At 42.3% G+C, this 20478-nt stretch overlaps 1 protein-coding gene across 1 annotated transcript; it reads right to left on the reverse strand.

Annotated features, from left to right (window-relative positions):
* Positions 1-812: 812 nt before the first annotated feature.
* sec14l7 (SEC14-like lipid binding 7) lies at positions 813-20146 on the reverse strand. Its single transcript, XM_012849771.3, has 12 exons — positions 20043-20146; positions 17579-17654; positions 11713-11756; positions 11038-11100; positions 10703-10891; positions 9539-9634; positions 9396-9456; positions 9228-9311; positions 6743-6849; positions 6517-6656; positions 2886-3055; positions 813-1376 (listed from the first exon to the last, which is right to left on the reverse strand). The coding sequence occupies exons 1-12, from the start codon at positions 20094-20096 to the stop codon at positions 1267-1269; spliced, it is 1194 nt and encodes a 397-aa protein (XP_012705225.2). The 5' UTR covers positions 20097-20146; the 3' UTR covers positions 813-1266.
* Between the last annotated feature and the right edge of the window lie 332 nt (positions 20147-20478).

Below are 20478 nucleotides of genomic sequence, written 5' to 3' on the forward strand. Positions count from 1 at the left end.
ACCCAATGGGGAAAGCTAATTTCTTCTTCCAACTAATTTTGTAATGCCAGAAAAGCTGAGTAACAAGATAGAAAAGCACAGGTACTACTGTCATACATATTACCATCAAACACAGTATAGTTTACCAAAGTCACATCAATGAAATGCTGGAAGCACAGCCAGATGCCCTGAGGTTGGTGACCTTGGCTACACCCAAGACTGGCCTGTAGATGGCAGTATAGACTGCAGGACAGTACAAACGCTCCTTTAGATGAGCTTGTCTTGTGGTCAGGATCTTGTAAACCTTGTACGCACTTAAAACAAAAGTAAAGGATTTATTCTGGAAAATTATAATAGTTCCTTAAAATTATAAAGCTATAGTTGGTAATCCTGTTCAGAAACACTTTTATCATACCGGGTAAAATCATCCTTCCCTCCTGAAAGTAGTAAATACATTATGTATTCACAAAAAGGAGGTTTAAATAAACCAATCTCTGTAGGAGCTGCAGGCCTGTAAAAACTCTGACCAATCACTGCTCTTCGCACCGAAGGGCAGGGATTGGTCAGAGTTTTGTTCCTGCTCTCGCTCTCCTCTGTCCCTCAAGTTCCAGGGGTATCGCCTTATCCATTGGTTGTCCCACATGCCATCATTCTGACGTGCTCACGTAACGCCAGTGTGTGTACTCATTCCATGGAACACTAACATGAAACATGAACACTAACATGAAACACTTCTAGTGTTTCATGTTAGTGTTCAGGTTTATGAGAAGAAGAGGAAGGCCTCAGTAGAAAGAAATAAGACCATAGTGGATTTGGGAGATTTTTAGCACGTGATCCCCCTGAAGAGCGGAAGAGTGAGGTAAGCCGGTCTTATTCAAAAAGGGACTTGGGGGAAACTTCTGGAAAAATCACCGACCCTAGCTTTTATTCTATCATGCTCTTGTTCGTACATGTATATTTTAATCATGACTGTGGGACGTCAGCTTGACTGCTTGTAATGACCACAAAAGTTCAACTCTGTTTTCTTCTGTTCTTTCCTTGCAACGTCACAGTTTAAATGCACTGCATTCACAGTATTGTTTCTAATGCTTGAATTAATGAGCTTTAAATTGAAGGTACCAAACAATTAGAAACCAGGACATGATGCACCGATAGAGGCTGACATTAAAGCCTCATCTCTCCAGCAGTCTTGAGGCAAGAGTGAATTTTCCTGTCAGCAGCTGGTGACGAAGATCTGATATGGCATTTTTTCAGGTGTCCCTGTTGTCACTGCAGCCTCAGGTCCCCTCAGCTGCATGGAGCCTGCATCTGTCCATCATCAGGAGGAACAACTTCAACGTTGTAGCTCACCTTCTTGGACTGGAGGAGGCTGTAGCTGTTGTCAAAACACAGCACATCTACAGGAGACAAGGGATGCAGTTAGCAGCAGCTACCAGACAACATAGAGTCACAGACATGTTTGTTGGCATCCCTGGTAAAGATGATTTGTATCTTGTGATCCATGTTGATTTGGTGATATGTGTTTTGGATCGTTATCCAGCGGAAGAGGAAAATCATTGACATTTAATTTCAAAAAGTTCATGGTGCCATGCTATTCAAAAATTCTTCCCAGAGCCTGGTGAAGAGAAAAAGCCCCACAGCATCACAAATCCTCTACCTTACCTCACGGTGGGCATGAGGCACAGTCCCACATATGTCATCCTTTGATTCACACAAAACCCAACAGGACTGTTTGTACCAGAAGATTTCCATCTAATACCCCTGTCACTCTAATTCCTATCTGCCTTTCATTTCCATGGCGTTGGAAGACATTGTGCTGTCGGAGAACAATGCCAGGCTGTCAGACAGCATGTATACTGTAAATGTGGACCTCACCTACAGAATGGACACAACTGGGAATTTGATATCGCAACAAGGACAGATTTATAAGATTAGTTAGTCTTACCCTAGACCAGAGGTTTTTAATGTAAAGGTAGGGTGGACGCTGTCGGGGAGGTGCTGCAGGGGGTCGCAAGATTTAACATGCTTCATCATCACAAATCCTCCCACCCACACACACAATTTGCTGTCATGGGTAAGGGTCCTTGCAAGACCTTTACATTCATCATGGGAGGCCCGGACTGAAACATGTTGAAGACACCTGCCCTAGACCATATAGATGCTTCACTAACCTCAAGATGCTGGATGCTAGAAACTCACAGTGAAACTGAATAGATCACACACTATCTAAATAATTTAGCTAACAGTTATCTAACCACTTGGAAATTTTATCCCTAGATGCTCAGTAAACCTTTAATATGAAAAGACGACAAATGTGGGGTCTTGGAAAAGAAACACATATAATTCACACTATCGATCCCTGTATACATTCACTATTCAGAACTTGAGCACAACAAAAGAGAATCCAAAGATGCGCCAGGACTTGCTTTTCACAGCAGCATCAAACAGGGCTAGATAGGAATCAGCGTGACAGCACCTTTAGACTCATCTTACTAAACTAAAGAGGCAGCACAAGTAGAGACTCTTGAACTCTACATGTTTAGATTTGTGATGGAGAGTAAAAAAGGCTTGTTCTTGGCATGGTGCCGAAACCGCTATATAGCATCTACTGGTTGTTATAGAGAGTAGTGGTCCAAGATGTTCCTGTTTGCTGCCACTTTCAAACAGTAAGTTGTGTGTGGTGGAAAGTGGAAAATAGAAATGTGCCACTTGGACTTGGATTTAAAGTGATTGTTTGGAGCACCCATAACTGTTCAACCGGTGAAATTACTCAAAACAGTTATTTCCTAGTGTTAGATTTTTTGTGAAGGCTTCTTTTACATCTTTACAAGGGGTGTCAGCTGTCTATGTCTAAACTGTCTTGATGAATGTTCTAAAAAACCTAAACCAAACAAGCAATTACTCACAGACTCCTGGCTCGGAGCAGGTGAGACAGTTGTCTTCAGGGACCAGGTGAGCATTGTAGCGTTCACTGGGAAGAACCTGCATCATCTCAGCAACCTTCTGACTCCTGCTGTCCTTGGTGCGCCGGTACACTCCAAACCCGATGTCTGCTCCATCGCTGGCAAACTGCCACCTGGGAGGGAATAGATCTGCAGTTTATCTTCTGGATATGATTGATTTGTTCTTGATCAACAAAACTTAAATGACAGATGTGAGCTTTTAGAACACATTCCCTTTGCGTACTAAAACAAGTGACACACTAACACGTTCAGTTCAGTTTTGTTTGTATTTCTGTTAGCGCCACGGTGTCTTGACCAATAATCACATGAACTCTCACTCCCAGATTTTCACTGTTGCAGCAATCCACAACACCCTGACTAGTGTGCATCCACTCCATCCTGCTTGCTCTCTCTCCTTCACATCTTGGTTCAGTGGGTTTTGGATGCTTGACCCAGGCTTTTATTCATGTCTCTGCCTTTTTAAAATACCTGTACATACCTGCATTCTAAATTGGTGCCCTGTGATCGACTGGTTACCTGTCCAGGGTGTACCCCACCTAACGCCCAACGACTGCTGGAAATATGCGCATAGGAGACAACAAGTGAAAAGGGGAAGGGAAATGGGTGTCGGGTTGCAGCCAGAGTGGAAGTGGAGAGAGTCCTGGCTTGATACACAGTACTCAAGCATTACCAAGGGGTAAAAAAAAAAATCCTCATTGCTGCTTTAAATACATTTTGGGTACTTGGAGTCAAGGCTGGACTATTGTAATCCTTTACTATCAGGAAGTCCACAAAATGCAGTTCAAAGTCTTTGGCTGATCCAAAACGCTGCAGCAAGAGTTCTGATGAAAATCAACAAGCGGGATCATATTTCTCCAATTTTAGCTTCCTTTCATTGTCTTCCTGTTAAATCAGGAATAGAATTTAAAATTCTTCTTCTAACGTATAAAGCCCTTAATAATCAAGCTCCATCATATATCAGAGCTCTGATTACCCCGTATGTTCCTAACAGAGCACTTCGCTCTCAGACTGCAGGTCTGCTGGTGGTTCCTAGAGTCTCTAAAAGTAGAATGGGAGGCAGATCCTTTAGCTATCAGGCTCCTCTCCTGTGGAACCAACTCCCAGTTTTGGTCCGTGAGGCAGACACCCCGTCTACTTTTAAGACTAATCTTAAAACTTTCCTTTTTGACAAAGCTTATAACTAGAGTGGCCCATGTTACCATGATCTACCTCTATAGTTATGCTGCTATAGGTTTAGGGTACTGGAGGATCTATTTTTCTCACTCTACTGATTTCTACTGTTCTCCAGTTTTGCATTGCTTATCGTCATTTCAGCTTTTAACCTTTTTGTTCTCTCTCTTTTTCTTCATAGTGGGTACACCTGGTCTGGCGTTCTGTTAACTGTGACATCATCCAGAGAAGACGGCTCACCCGCTATTACCATCTAATGTAGAACAGATTACTGGATCAATGTGTGCTTCTGTGCTTTTTTGTCTCTCTTGTTGTGTCTCTGCTCCGTCTTCTGTAACCCCCAGTCGGTGAGGCAGATGACCGTTCATACTGAGCCTGGTTCTGGTTCTGCTGGAGGTTTTTCCTTCCCGTTAATGGGGAGTTTTTCTTTCCACTGTCGCTTCATGCTTGCTCAGTATGAGGGATTGCTGCAAAGCCATGGACAATGCAGACGACTCTCCCTGTGGCTCTACGGTTCCCCAGGAGTGAATGCTGCTTGTCGGGACTTTGATGCAATCAACTGGTTTCCTTATATAGGAAATCTTTTGACCAATCTGTATAATCTGACCCAATCTGTATAATATGATTGAATTTGACTTTGTAAAGTGCCTTGAGATGACATGTTTCATGATATAAATAAAATTGAATTGAATTGAATTGAATTGGAGTCTCAAAGAGTTCAGAAAAGTTGAATGTAGTCTGTCCAGATACTGCATAGATCTTAATATTCTTTTTCAAACTGTTCAGCTTTCTTTAATTCTCTGTTACATATTTTTAACAATTATGTCTCAGTATTTGATGCGAAACTGCTAAACAAGGTCATGGCCTACCAGCTCACCAGTCTTGCAAATTCACAATTTTTATTTCTCTGAGCAAACTTGTATTTCAAGCTGAACGATGCTGACGCTACAAGTAAAGTGAAAATGTTTGGTTATTCATCAGATTGTATCCCCCAGCATACTACAAAAATGGGCAAACGGGGTGGAGTGGGTCGCTCTGCGACCTGGAGGGGGCCGGGGTATGAAGGCCCTCTTCAGATTTAAAGAGATAGCACCAAAACGAGTTGTTCTCAAACAAACCTCCAAACAATGAAAAAGAGAGGCTGTGGGGGTCAATTAAGAGGGAATTCAGACCAAAGCATCGCAGTTCCCCTTTATATAGACCAAAACTGAATGATTTAAATGTGGAAAGGAAGAACTGAAAAGCATTATATGAACCCTTTAAAGGTGCATAGCCATGTAATTTAACTTTTTTATATTTATATGTCAGTAGCTCACTCTGGTTGCATACAAAGTTTTTATGAAAGATTATCACGTTAACTTCTGAATTTAGGGGGCATCCTGATCAGATGCCCTGAGCCACCTCAACTGGCATCTTTCACTTGTGGAGAAACAGTGGCTCTACTTTGAGCTCCTCCTTATTAACAGAGTATCTCACCCTGTTTCTGAGGCTGATTCATGCTATTATCACCAATTAACATGATATTTAAACTCCTCCACTTAAGGCAGAGACTGAACACCAACCCAGAGAGGGCAGTCCACCTTTTTTCCGGTCAAGGACCATGGCCTTGGAGAGTAGCTGACTCTCATCCTTGCCACTTCACACTCAGCAAATAACCACTCCAGTGTGCACTGGAGGTAATAGCCTGAAGAATCCAACAGAACCACATCATCTGCAAAAAACAAAGATGAGGTGCCCAAACCAGACAACCTGTTGACATGACTATGGCTTGTTATCCTGTCCATGAAAACCATAAACAGGGTCGGTGACAAGGGACTGCCCTGGTGGAGTCCAATGCACAGCTCTGGTTTTGGGCATACAGGGACTGTAAAGTCCTTTAAAGCCACCCAGATATCCCATACTGCAGCACCTACACAAAATACTCTGGGAGACACAGTTGCAGCCCTTTTTCAGATCCATAAAATACACGTAGACTTGAGAGGAATGCTCACATCACCCCAGGATGAAAGCCACGTTGCTCCTCCTGGATCTGAGGTTCAACTATCAGTAAGAGCCTCCTCTCCAAGACCCCAACGCAAGATGTCCCAGGGGAGCTGAGAAGTGTGATGTCTCTATTATTGGAACACACTCTCTAGTCCCCTTTCTTAAAAATGTAAGCACCAAGTCTGCCACTCCAGCAGTGTTGTCTCGGTCTTACATGCGACATTGAAGAAGCCAAATCTCATCCACCCCTGGCACCATGCCGCCAGGGAGCTTTTTAAGTTCCTCAGCTACCTTTGCCTTAGTGATTGAATTGCATTCTCCAAATTTCTGTTTGCTGTACAATATTTGGTTGATATTGATGTATTGGACATTGTTTGTCATTGTGTGTCAATGTGACCATATTTTGAACCTGCTGTCATACCTCAGGAGGCTGCTGGGAGCAGTGATATCATACTCCAGCTGCAAGCTTGATCCACGGCTGATGGTAACGCTGCTGTCATACTGAACCTTCACAGACTCCTGCACGTAGTACGACTTGGGAACAGTACCACCGTAGTTGATCTAATGGCACAACAGGCACAACGTAAATAATTTCAGTCAGGACATCAAAGACAAACCGTACACTGGTTTGGGTTGTCTCTTCTCACCATGGTTCTGCAGCGAGGGTCTCCATCAGGGTCAGTCAAGGTTCCTCCATACACCACAGGAAGCTGGTCTGGATCGATGTGCTTGCGCAGCACTTCCTGCCAGTTACCTGCAAACAGAAAAACAGAAATACTGAAACCATTGTATGTACTGTGAAGGAGTGAGACAATTTAGACATAATTTAATGCTAATTTTGTCTTGTCATGGGAATGTAACCAATTTCATTTGCAAGGAGCTAATTAAACTCACTGAGTGGAAACATCAGTGGAGTAATGCTGTAATAGGGCAGCTGCCATAATGTCTGAACATCAGTCAAAACGGATAGAGGACACCAGACACAGAAAATGCCTCATAATTGCAATTTACACCATTGCCAGCACTTGACAAAATTTGACAGGGCTAATTTATTAAAGTGCACCCCAAACCTGGCCAATCACAGGGGGCCTCAGCAGGAGGGCCAAAAAAATACCAAACGAGGAACTGGCATGAGAAAAGTGAAGCCTGAACAAGCTGGAAACAGTAAAGACACTGCAGCACGGTAACAGGCAACCAATGGAGAACAGGAGAATGCAGCGACTGGGTGAGGAAACAGACTTTTAACCACTTGAATGGTGGATATTTGACCTGACAACAAGGTGTGATTAACTGAATAAAACAGGACAAACTTTTCATAGCAAAAAGAGGCAGACAGCAAAATTTGGTTTCCTACTTGAGTTTTGCAGGTACAAAAAAATCCCGCACATCGTTGTGAGATGCCAAAAGGATCAAAAGCGTGTGGCACATGGGAAGTGTTCAATTCAGTTTTGATTCAGTTTGGTTTTACGCCAATCCACAACAAATGTCATCTGAAGGCACTTTAACAAAAAAAACTTGATTCAATCCAATCATAGAGACAGATTCCATTTCAAGTACATGCATCTCAATTTACCCCAGTTATTAAACAACAGAGTCAAGTTTAGTTTATAATTGAAATTAGCTAAAAATCTTTCCAAGGAAATCCAGCCGATTGCAACATTGACTTGCAGCATTCACTCATCCTGGGTGAGCATCTAGTGACAGTGGGAAGTCGATTGTATTGTGAAAATCACTTTGAAAATAAACACACACACACACAAAAAGAACCACAAACAATAATTTTCACCCTTCTAGCTTTCCATAGTGCAGAAGGTTTCATACCAACAATGCATCAATCCATACTCATAAATTGGATGTTTCACACCTGTTGGTGGCCTACAATTTAAAGTTATTTACTGCTCTACACATGGTCAGCTATAAGATAATATAGTTATATGACTACAATACATCATATCTACCAGCAGGAAGTCACTTAAATGTTTAGGATATAATCAGGAGTCCTTATCTGTTATATTTCAAAGGAGTAAAGTGGTGCAAAAAGGGGATTAGAACCACCAAAATGGAATTAGGAATGGATTACAAAGTTTTAAATAACAATATACGACTAAATGTTTATGAGATATGAACTCTATAAACCTTTATCTCCATTATTGATCAAAATAATTGTAATATTTATGATGAATAATTGGTGAATGCACAAACTGACCCAAAGTTGGAAATGACAAGTAAAACATCTATCTCATATATACTGCAATTTAATTGTCTATCTACATTTTGAATAATGTGAGTTACGCTCCAGTTCCAATTATTCTGGGTCCGCTGATTCTAATGAAATAGGGCAGATTATCAGCCCTGATCAAACATAAATGAATTAATCATAGTTCTGCAAGATTATCTAATTTGTTAGAGTTACACAATAACATTTGCCCACTGTAGTAGACTACCGGTAGAATATAGGAAATCACTTTAAATTGCTGGCTGTCCAAAAACTCCCCGGGTGGGTACCATTGTATGCATGGTCAGCAACCTAACCCCAGTGGATGGCACCATTTATACCCACGAAAATGTAGAGAACGAAGCGTCCAATGCTGAAAAGGTATGAAATCGTAAAGAAGCAAAATGACCAGCAGACTTCTGAGCTCACAAGATCAGTAAAAATTTAGTTTTTCCAACATTAAACACTTGCTTCCCTCTACTGGCAGGACAAAATATTACGCCCATCCTGCCTTTTTCAGTCTGTGGAAATTCACATCTTTTCAAAGAGGACAGATGTGACAGATGTGACAGATGTCCACAGTTTAAACAGATGTTCTCCAGTGATGGATCAGCCATTGAGAGCTCTCTGATCTCCCTCTCATATTAGTCCTGCTGATCTCATCTGATTTAAAACAATAGTCAAATTAAAGATTCATACATATTAAACGATTAGGATTCGGTGGCTTTAATCAATGTTCAGTACACATATCAGCATGTAGCTTCCTTGTATTTGCTTCATAGTGATGTGCTTATTTCACAATTAGGTATTAATACCTTAAATAAAATGTATATTTTGTATTATTACTGTTTTTTGCAGAACAAGTTTATTCAACAAATCTGAGCATGAAACAGCACAATCAAGAAGAGTCCTCTTACTTCCTAAAACCACGATTTTCCGCCGTGTCTCCTCACACAGAAAGTGTTTGATCAGGTTGTAGGCCATCGGAAACATTTTGGGAGCTGCAGCAGAGTAAAGAAATTATTCAACCTCAACTAGAAAAAAAATAAAAGATTGAAAAAAAAAGAGCATATCAGGTGGCGTACCTTTAATCAGAAGCACCCTCTTCAGGCCCTCAGGATAGTTGTCTTCATACATGGTGAGGATCTACAGGACATACAGAGGGGGTTAGATGCAGATGCGGTGTATCAGAGGCTGCATGTGATGAGTGTGAGCAAGCTCAGCACACCTCCCCATAGGTCTCAACAGCAGGTTTCCAAATGTGCTTCAGTCCGAGTCCTTCGCAGTCATAAATCAGAGTTATGGACTCGATGTTCTTCCCAAGCTGGGGCAGACAGAACAGGAAATGTTAGAGACGAGACAAGGACAGGAACTCTGAGGAAAAGAGACAGGAGACGGAATGGACAGAGAGAAACATGAGCAGGGTTTAGGGGACAGGAGGACGGCTGTGGTCACATTGATGGGGAACAGCAGCAGAAGAAGAAGGAGATGGTGAAGACAAGAGTAGACAGAACAATAGGAAAATGTAGAGATGAAGGAAACAACAGGAAAAAAGTTTGAAGCAGGAAGGTAAGACAAAAATAAGGACATGTGTGGTGAAAAAGGAGAGAAATAAGCCAGCAGTCATGCCATCCTGGTGGTGGTGGTGGTGGGGGGGGGGGTGCTTGTGGGGTCACCGTTATAAATCTTCTGGCCCTCCTACTAAACCAGATGCATGATTCAAGAGAGAGGAAAGAGCTATCTTCAAGCTACACCAACATCATATCCCGACCTTCTTGTCTCAACGACATCCTACCGGTATATCGATGACATATCTAAGCTACAATAATATAGATATAGATACCTTATGGTATATTAATCATCCTATATACTATATAGCCATAGATTCTGTATATATATATATCTATTTTGTCTGCACCATCAACACCAAGTCAAAGTCCTTGTAAGTGCAAACCTACTTGGCAATAAACTTGATTCTGATTAACTCCCTTAATCCATGCCAGGTTATTGCTGGCCTGGTGTCTCCTGCAGTCAGCAGGAGACACCAGGCCAGCAATACACCAACACCAGCAATACACCAACACCAGCAATACACCAACACCAATCTCACCCTCCTACTCTTTTTGAAAATGATGTGAGTCTTATTTATGTTTCTAAATCCTGGAGGCTGTGGGCAGTAAAAAAAAGAACCCTGATTTCATGTATCGAATCAGTAGATTTCCACCCTTAGATAATTAGTGGCCCCATCGGTTCATTTTGGAAACTTTTTGGAGGCAACCCCGCATGTATAAAGAAGAGGAAACAGGACGGTGACTAGTGGAAGAGGAATAAAGGAGGTGAGAGAGGAAGAAAGAGCACAGGAGGAGACGGCAGGGGAGAACTTGCTTCAGACCTTCTCAGCCTGCCTCCGACACTCCCGCTGCAGCATCTCAATGTGCCTGATCTTCGTCTTCATGAAGTCCTGTTTGGTGGCCGACAGCAGCAAGCCTTTGGGGTCCAGAGGGCCGATCACATCGTACCAGATGGGACTCCCCTCTCGGTCGTAGCCACACATCCCGCCGGATACGTACTTCTCAATCACCTTGAGAAGAAAAATGTGAGCATCCTCAAACCGTTGTCTGAAAGGATGCCCGCTGGCAGAAATACAGCGGCGGGCATCGCACCACAGACGGCACTCACTCAGACACCTGAGAAGACAAGCCGAGGGGAGGAACCGCGACGCCTTACCTCTGGAGGCTTCCAGTCAGCTATGATGGTGTCCACTTTCATCTGCCTCCTGAACTCCACGTGCTGTAAGAAGAGATCAGAGTGTCTACAAGAACCTGGAAGTAAAACTAATGAACAATGACAGAGAAGACAGATCAAAGGAAGCCGGGTTCATCAGGATCATTTTTGGACCAGTTGGTGCTCAAAGAGAACTGCAGAGTTCCGCTTTAGATTTCACCCCTTTACAACCACAGGCTTTAACTCATGTTAATGGCTTTATGTGATAAATCAACACAGAGCACTGCATAAATAAAATCCAGTGCAACCGAATGCCTTCAGAATTCGACGATTTGGTACACAGAATGCACCTGCGTCTAAATTAGCATAATTTTAAGTTCTGCAAAGGCCTCAGTGGGTTTTAGGTATCATTAGCGAGGAACCAGAACACAGAAGCCCGCTCAGGGACAAAGTCATAAGTTCACTAATGAAGGCCAAAAGCAAAGTCTAGAAATTCTGGTTCAATTATTAACAGGGCCGCATATTATATAAGCCCCTTTGTGTACTGTTCAGGAAAAGCCAATAATGTCGATAGTAATAGACGTTACATGAACGCCACGGGTTGGAAACAGAAAAGAAGGAGAAACGTAAAGCAGTCGGACAGATGTAAAAACCCAGGCCGGGTCACAAAAGTCTCACCTTTCGGATCATGTTTTCCGCTTTCTGGACGTTGAAGTTACGAGCTGGGAGGAGAAAAGCAGAAGAGAAACAATCCATGTTAGGCCGTGAAAACCCATTAGCACAGAAAACCTCTGGTCTGGTCTGGGAAGGGCTTCTCCTTCCACACAGGCACCAGGAGGATGGAAATGAAAGTCAGAAAATTACACCTCATATGAATTATTGCTATGATTTATCTGTAAGTACAATGGAGGCAAATCTAACAGGGAAAATACAAACGATCCTTGTTACTTTAAACCCAGTTCAAGAGACTACTGACTGTATGGTCTTTCAAACAGGGCCCTTAATATTTGGATGATTTTGATTACTTGCAAACAAACGCGTGTGTGGCAGGGATTTGAACCAATGGTTGCTTCTATATGTCTGCATGCTATGATTGGCTGATCTGCACACGGCCTCTAGATAAAATCCAGAGCTGGCTTAGTTGGAGCAGAGACAAATATCAGTTTAATACACTGATGGCTGCTTTCATCCATGGGGCCCCCAACAACAAGCCAAGACAAAAACAAAAACAAAAAAACCAAAGGAGCAATGTTTACCTACTTCCTTTGTGAGTTTTGTTTAATGTGAAATAATGTGATGGAAAGTGTATTCAATTTAAGTGTCAGCAACGGAAAAAAACACAAAGGAGATAAGGTGCTGTTTTCAGAACAGCCGACTTTTGTCAAAAATTGAAAGTTGCACATGTAGTTTAATGAGCCGCTGTCTCCTGAGCTGTAACCTTTGACTTGGTTTAACACGGCCAGCTTGTTTTTAAGCGAGCAGAGGAACGATTCAAAGTCAACATCCAGTGCACACAGGGGCCTCTGGTCACAGGGTCGCTCATCGATCTCAGCCTGCGCTGGCCGTCCACCACTGGTCAAACACGCCGGCGCTTCTAGAAGCTGTTAACAGAAGCATACTGGCAGCGCCTGAGGGACTGAAATGCCGTTTTATAGGTCTGACTGCTTCTAGGAGAGTTTCAATTTCCTTCCAGGAAGAAAACAACAGGAGCTGATCTAAAAAAAGATGCTCCAAACATTTGCCTACCCATTACCAAGTGTTACCAAGTACAAAGGTTTTTGTTATTTCAAAGTTTTCCTGTTGTCTAGATTCCCTAGTGGTGCTATGCATTTCTAAACTTGCCTTAATGAGCTAAATTAAACAGAATCAAATGGCTTTGTGTAGTTCAAGAGTAGTGTCACTTCCCTCTACATCATAACTCGATTTGGAACAATACAGGAAAAACGGCAGGAGGTTCTGATCCTCCAACATGAAGCAGCATGTTAGATGAATCAGCACAAATGGTGTTGAAGCAGGCATTGCTGAAGGACGGGGTATTTAAAGCTGACAGCGAGCTACTACTGACTGCCCTGTTTATGGCGCTCATTTAAACACATCTAAACAGAACAAGCAGGCTGAGGATAAGTAAACCTGGTTCCATAGATTGGTTGGGTGTTTTCCCATCATCGCTGCCCGTCATACACACCATGCTTTTCTAGCCGAGCTGTGACAGGTGTCCTTTCAGATGACTCAGGTTGGTAATTAAGTGCAGTCGCTGCATCACTCTCTGCAATCATAGAGCCCCGCCTGTCTGTCTCTTAGGCAATAGAGATTATGCAGAACAAAGCTTAGTATCAACATGTGTGACCTCCTGCATGATTCAGACAAGAGGGAGGGAAACGGAGCAGCTATTTTCACTCTGAGGCCAACGCTGTGCAGGTGGATGCAAGGCAGGGGCGCCCACCTCCAGTCCTGGAGGGCTATTAACCTGCAACTTTCAGATGGGTCCCTCCTCCAACACACCTGGATGATATGAACGGCTTATAAATGGCAGCTGCAGAGCTGAATGATGCTGATGAGGGGATTCCCACATTTGATTCAAGTGCATTCGAGACAGGATGCGTCTAATCCTGGGGTCACCAATATGGGGTGCGCGGGCACCAGGTAGCCCACCAGGACCAAATGTGGGGCCCTCATAGCCTCGTGAGACCATCCTGATCTCACGAGCTTTCAAGGTTTCACTCGCAGATCAGTCTGGCTACTCTCCGTTAAAGAAAATTTGGAGCAGTTCACCAAACGAACATCCAATCAGCGTTGGCTTTGAGGCGGGTTGAGGTGTAACGCAACGAGAAGCGCGACAGTTCAGTCTAAAGAACATGGCGGCTTCAGCCGATGAAACTAGCGTTAGCGTGGCTATCGAGCAAGTTTTATCGGAATTACAGAGTATTTCTTTGCTGAGCTAACGAGCCTTTACCTGCAGCAGCAAGAGTAGCTTGGCTTGTGGTTGTGTTTTCGTCGTCGCTCTGTTAGTACGTCATATGCTTCGTTGATGTGATTGGTTTATTTGGCCCGTCTATCACCAACATGGGCCAATCAGCTAACCAGTATTTTCGCCCCTTCCCAAAATTACTTCAACGGAAGGTTTCCAGATGGATATGTGGAGCAAATCCATCTGGCGGAGTCAGGTTAGGGCCCTCAAGCCTGTTCAAAGAAGTAGCACAATCCTCCAGTGAGCTGCATTTAAAATGCTATTTTAGTGTTGCTCTTCCTTTTTAACCATCCTTATATTTACATAGATTTAAAAAAGCCAAAAGCATTAAAAACATATTTATATTACATAAAGTTAAGGAGATCTTGGACTCTTGTAGTTCAAAGGTCAGCACAGGTAGCCCTTCGTATGACAGTACCCATGAAGTAGCTCTGTTTCAAAAAGGTTGGTGACCCCTGGTCTAAACGTTGCAGGTCAGTAGCTTTCAAGGACTGGAGTTGGGCAGCCAGTAATATTTGGCATGATCCAGTAGGATATTCCTAATCATTATAAGCTTCTGTAAAATACAACAGTTTCAGCAGATTTGCACAGAATTTAAGGTAAACAAACATTACAGCAAGGATGATATTACCCAGAATATTTATTCATTCTTCTTTGGATTTTGGACACCTACGTAACTCAGTTCTTCCTCGTTGTCTGGGTTTAGTTAGGATCTAGCTTTATTTATGGTTAGTTTCCAGTCTCCTCCTCCCCCTCTCACTCAGCCTTCCCGTCACTCCCTCTGCAGTCAGTCACACCTGTCAGTCACTAATTAGCCAGAACTCACTTCACCTGCCAGCCTCCCTACTTAAGCCCCCCTCTGCATTCACCTACTCCTCGCCTGTCTGCCTGGTTTGCACCTTCTGACCATTTGTTTTCTGCCTTAGTGTTTTGATTTGTATCTCTGCTGGTTTCTGGATCCACCTGTCTCCCCTCTGCATCTCAGGCTGAGTTTCTGGACCGTGTTGACTCATCTGCAAGTATTCACCTGGATTAGCTGTTATCCTGCTATGGTTCTGGTCTTCAAGTATCCACCCTGTCCTGCTCCTAATCCCACTGATACTCTGGCCTCCAAGAACTCATTCCCTGCCGTGCTGAAGGGCTGAGCTCTGGTTACCTCTCTGCCGAGCTGCGGATTCATAAGTAATTTATTCGCATTTCATCATAATCTTTCATAGTTGTCAGATGAAAGTGATCAGTGAGGTGTCTGAACTGATACACCTCCCATCATAGGCTGACAAGTACAACAAACCTGACACAATTAGCCTGTTAGTTGGTGCTCAGGTAGCTAGCCTGCACTCAGCTGCTTTCCAGACATGTCTCCTTGTAGCTTGCCAGCTGTAGTTTTAACACCGCCCGTTCTTAACAAGAGTGATAGGTGGTGCTCCTTTAGTTTTTCCATCATGTCCGACATGTTTTTCTTTTTAAAAAAAAACAAACAAATACAGCCATTTCCAAACAGCCCAATTTGTCGGACTTGTAAGCAAGAGAAAAATGTTGTAGCATTCTTTCATCCAGCTGACCAGGAGTGTGCAGCAACAAATTTAGTTCGTTATAAAGTATTTTAGGTTGTAGGAATAGTATAACAAATTTTATTTTTTGTTTGCTTGGAAACTACGACTCCTTAAAACCTTGGTGTACCTTGAAACTGAAATCCAACCCATGTTTGAGCTAAGGTGACCCGTCAGTCAGATTTAAAGCAACTTTTGAAAATAACCTTAAAGATCATTTTCACCAAGCACACATTTCTATATTAAAAATGTTTTTAAGTGATCCGATATAATGTTAACTTAAATGCTGTGTTTTCATCAGCTATAAGCAGAAAATCATAACTGAGAAATAAAGGCTTGAAAACATCAGTCTGTGTGGAATTATTCAGTATCATGTTCCACTTAATGAACTGAGTTACTGAAATAAACAAACCTTTCAATAATAATCTAGTTTATTGAATGGTGTCTGTATGTTGATCATTGAGAAAATAGCTGATATGCATATAAAAGGGTTTGCCCTAAATGAAAGCTCAGCTGGTTTACATGTTGCTGTTTTTACAGAGAGAAGCTGTTGGGAAGATTGTTTATGTTGTAGAATTGCTCATGATCACGCATGACTAATGTTACTGTTAGCGTTGTTTTAAGTCTCATGGGGTTAAATGGTCAGATATGGACACATGAAACAGTGAATACAGGCGTGAAATGGAAAGAGAGGAACAACAATCTCCTTTGGTTACTTAACTTCCCCAGACCTCAGCTGGAGTTGGCTACGGTGTCATGTTGGGAACCGGTTCGGCTGTTGGCCTCTGCCTCTGTTTGGTTGTAGTCAGAAGATGCTGACCTCCTGTGTTTTCCTTTCATAAGGTGTGAGCTGTGTTAAAAAGAGGTCAGGAACAAGAGGAGGTGGAAAGGAGAGTAAATGTACCTAAAATATTAATCCCTGGATCTGTTTTTCTTATTTAGGATGTATTTGTCCTGAAGCTGCTGCTCATGTAAGTGAGTTTAACTGCAGTTGAGCGCAGGGATCCTGAATATTACCCTAATATGAAATGACTAAATATCCAGAGTATAAGGTACTCATCACGGGAGACAATATAGGTTAAGCTCAATCTTAGACTTAGACATAGACAACTTTATTTGTCGTACAGATCGAAATTTTGTTTGCATACAGCTTGCATACAGCTTGAAGCACTGACTGTGTAGAGTAATGGGAACGTTGCTAGTTTGATTCCAGCTCCTCCTGTCACATGTTGCTGAGCCTCTGGGCAAACCACTTGACTCAAAGTTGCCTACCCATCTGTGTGTCCGTGTATTGATGTGAATGGGTGAATGTGCTTCTAGTTTAAAACGCTTTGAGTGGTCAGTATAGCTGGAAAAGTGCTAAATAAATTCAGTCTATTCACCATAAGACCCCTTATTAGTTCTTAGTGTGGCATTCTCATAAATTAAGAGCATCCATCCATCCATTTTCCAAACCGCTTAATCCTTCATGGGGTCGCTGGTGCCTATCTCCAGGATTCACTGGGCGAGAGGCGGGGTACACCATGAACAGGTCAAATTAAGAGCAATTTAAATGCAAAAGGCAGCTGTGCTTACATAGAGATATTGAAAAGTATATTAACAGACTGTGTTGGACCTTGTTTTTGTGATGCACCAATCAACTCAGCCGATGGGCTATGTCAGCTGACTTACCCTCAATTGGCTGAAAAGGGTGACCAGCAGGTCCTAAATCAATTGAGCTCTGTCTCACAGAGTAAAAGGAGACAATTGAAGCTACTTTAGTTTCCATTTTTTATCAGTGTTCAGAAAGCACTAAATACACTGCAAAAACGGATCTAAAAATAAGTAAAATGTTCTTAAAGTTAGTGCATTTATCTTTGATTTAAGCAAGTAAATAAGATTATCTGCCAATGGAATGAGTATTTTGACCCCAAAAATAAGATAATTAGACATCCTGCACTTGAAATAAGATGATTGAGATTAATTGTTCCTATTTTAAGTGCAAAATTCAAAAGCAGAAGTCAAAGCAGAAGGCTGAGTGACTCACCTCGGAGCCAGCGGAGGAGGTAGTGGTCATGCTGAGCCGGCAGGCAGGGGAGGACATCCTGAATCCTTTCCCGAAACTGAAAGCGAATCCAAATCTCATTTTTTTGTCACAGTGAGTTATAGGAAAGGAAAAGCAGTTTAACTAAACCCCTGAGTGGAAACTGCCAAGGCAGCTCTGTCCTCAGAAACTAGGGTAAACATGCACAAAGGCAAGGTATCTTCTAACATGAAATAATTCCTTATTAAAGTTGAAATGTATAAACCAAAGTTACTCCAGGAGCACATCAACCACTCATCCAAGAGGTTACAAAACAACCAAGCACCACCCTTAAAGTTCTGCAGGCCTCACTTGCCTGAGTTAAGGTCGGTATTCCTGATCTGACAATGAGAAAGATGCGGGGCAACAACGGCCTCCATGAACGTAAAAATGATTTTGGGAGAACATTCTGTGAATATAAAGGTGGACGTCTTTGGAAGGTGTGCGTCATGTTGCATTAGCCGGGGAAGATTGCAGAGAAAGAACATCACACCAGCAGTTAAAGCATGGTGGTGGTGGTGTAATGGTCTGGGCTACCTTTTCTGCTTTACAGCTTGGGCAGCTTGCCCCCGTTGAGGGCAACCTTCAGTCCTGCTCTCATCCACACAGCCCTGAAGGCGGATGCCCAGCCATTACTTAGTGACTGGGGATCCACTGGGGTTTTTGCAGCATGTCCACTTTTGAAGGACTAAAAAATATCTAAATGAAGGTCTTGGAGCGGCCCAGTCCATAAAAAACTGTAACCACTTCCAGAGCATAGTCGTCTCTTTTCACCCTGTGTTGTTAATCATCTGTGGAACCGCTTATGTGATGATCCCTACAACTAGTCATTGCAGATGAATTGCCCTCTGGGGACCTAATGAAGTCAAGCCTAAAGTCTAGTCAAATTCATGACTTCAATCCAATGAAGATGCTGTAGTGTGACCCTAAACAGGCCCTTCATGCTCAGAACCCCCCCGATGTGTCTAAATTACAACAATTCTGCAAAGAGTGCATCAAACATCCCTCAGCAGAGGGTGATCGTCCCCTGCTGAAGTCTGTCCATCAGTATGTTACAACCATATGTTATAATCCATCTAATGTTAAATATGTTAAAGTCCATCGTATGTTACAGTCACTGTACTGTTATTGCCTATTTGCACGTTTCTCTCAGGAATATCTAATTGCACACTTCTGTAAACGAAGCCTCAAATTATTGCACAAAGATAACTTATTACCTAATTATTTGTGATTCATGAAGGACGGACTAACCTATGTAACATGGCTAGTATCACTAGAGAAGGGACTGATACCAAAGCCCTCGGACTCTGATACAAACTTATTTTTAAAATATTTTTTTACCTTTTCTATCTTCTTCATCTTTGCATGATTTAATGTGGAAAAAAAATCTGTACACATTGTTTATTGCATGTCGTTTGTTGTATGTACTCTAAACCGGAGTATCCTCAGAAGAACTGCACCACGGTAACACATGACGACAATAAAGAATCTTTGAATCTCAGGACGTATTAACAGATGGGAAGTTTTAAACAACGGCTTCTGCATGTAAAGATGTATAGTTGCGCAATGCATTACAATAAATGTAAAGCTTTTGAAAATACAATTATCTGTCATGCTAAATAAATACCAGCTTAACTAAAACTAAGTAGTAAAACTTCAAAAATCCGCACATTTTTAAATCCTAACTTTGTATCGCTTTTTACATTTTGATTGGCTTTAAATGAAAGCAAATGCTCACTGCCCTGTGCACTATTATTAAAATAAGCTGAAGATGATATTAGTTGAATTTGGTTACCTCATATATTTTGTGTATTACTAAATATATTCCCAGTCTTTGCCCTCTTCCATATTAAAAACAAAAAGCAGGAGTTATGAAACCAAAAAGCACCACAGATTCCTCCCAGTTAGGAGGCAATTTGACAAAGTCTGCTAATTGGGAGAAATTAGCGTGGAATGGAGGACTTTCACAGCACCGACACATTGCACTCATTCCCAACCTCACATAGATAAATAAATAAATAAATAAATGAAACCATTCTTTACAAAAAAGAAGAAGTAAGAGCTCTTGTCCTCCAAGATACCAGCAGAGCAGCGCCACACAGCCCATAATATGGGGGCACTTTGTGCTGCATGTGGGCTGAGATGAAGTTTTCAGAAAATGTCAGGTTGAAAAAAAATACATTTAATTTAAGGAATGCGGTTCTACAGTTTTCTTTCTGTTCCAAATCTGATCTGGTCTAGTTCCCATGCTAAGTCTTTACAGAGAGATCACAATCCAACTTTCACTGGTAAGAGTGTTTAAAGCTGGATCAGCTGAAATAAAGAGCTAACAGAAGCAGCTATGAGCCTCATATAAACACATGACTACAACCAACCAGCAACAAAGCCATTTCCATCAGATATTACAGAGTTGGGACTCATCTCTGACCTCAGTGAGGCTCTCAGCCTGCTTTGGGCTCAGGTCTCCGACTCGTCCACTCATGTCTCGGCTCAAGTGTCGTTCTGACAGTCTGTGAATGAGGAGGTAAATCCAGGTAGACCGGTCAAAAGGCCACGCCTCCACTCACTTTCCCTCTCTCTCTCTCTCTCACTCACTCACTCACTCACTCACACACACACACACACACACACACACACACACACACACACAAAGTAAGGTGGACTTTCACCCTGCTAAGACTGGTTACCTGGTGAAACCTTCAGACAAGCTGAAAATGGGACTGAAGTTAAACACTCATTACTCAGATGTGAATTGTTTGTTTTTTAATACATTCTCCTGATTTTGATGGAACACTCCTTGTTTAGTAGTGAGTTATCTAACCAGGGCTCAGCGAACAGGTTTTCTCTAATCATTTGTTGATCAT

The sequence above is a fragment of the Fundulus heteroclitus genome, chromosome 8 (assembly GCF_011125445.2).
Source record: "Fundulus heteroclitus isolate FHET01 chromosome 8, MU-UCD_Fhet_4.1, whole genome shotgun sequence".
Taxonomy (NCBI): domain Eukaryota; kingdom Metazoa; phylum Chordata; class Actinopteri; order Cyprinodontiformes; family Fundulidae; genus Fundulus; species Fundulus heteroclitus.

Excerpts from the sequence above, each read along its gene's own strand:
- sec14l7 (XM_012849771.3), bottom strand. The coding sequence starts at position 20,096 with ATGAGTGGACGAGTCGGAGACCTGAGCCCAAAGCAGGCTGAGAGCCTC. Across the intron at positions 6,657-6,742 it reads ACCCTCGCTGCAGAACCATG|ATCAACTACGGTGGTACTGT; the intron begins GTGAGAAGAGAC and ends TTGTGCCATTAG. Across the intron at positions 3,056-6,516 it reads GCTCCCAGCAGCCTCCTGAG|GTGGCAGTTTGCCAGCGATG; the intron begins GTATGACAGCAG and ends ATTCCCTCCCAG.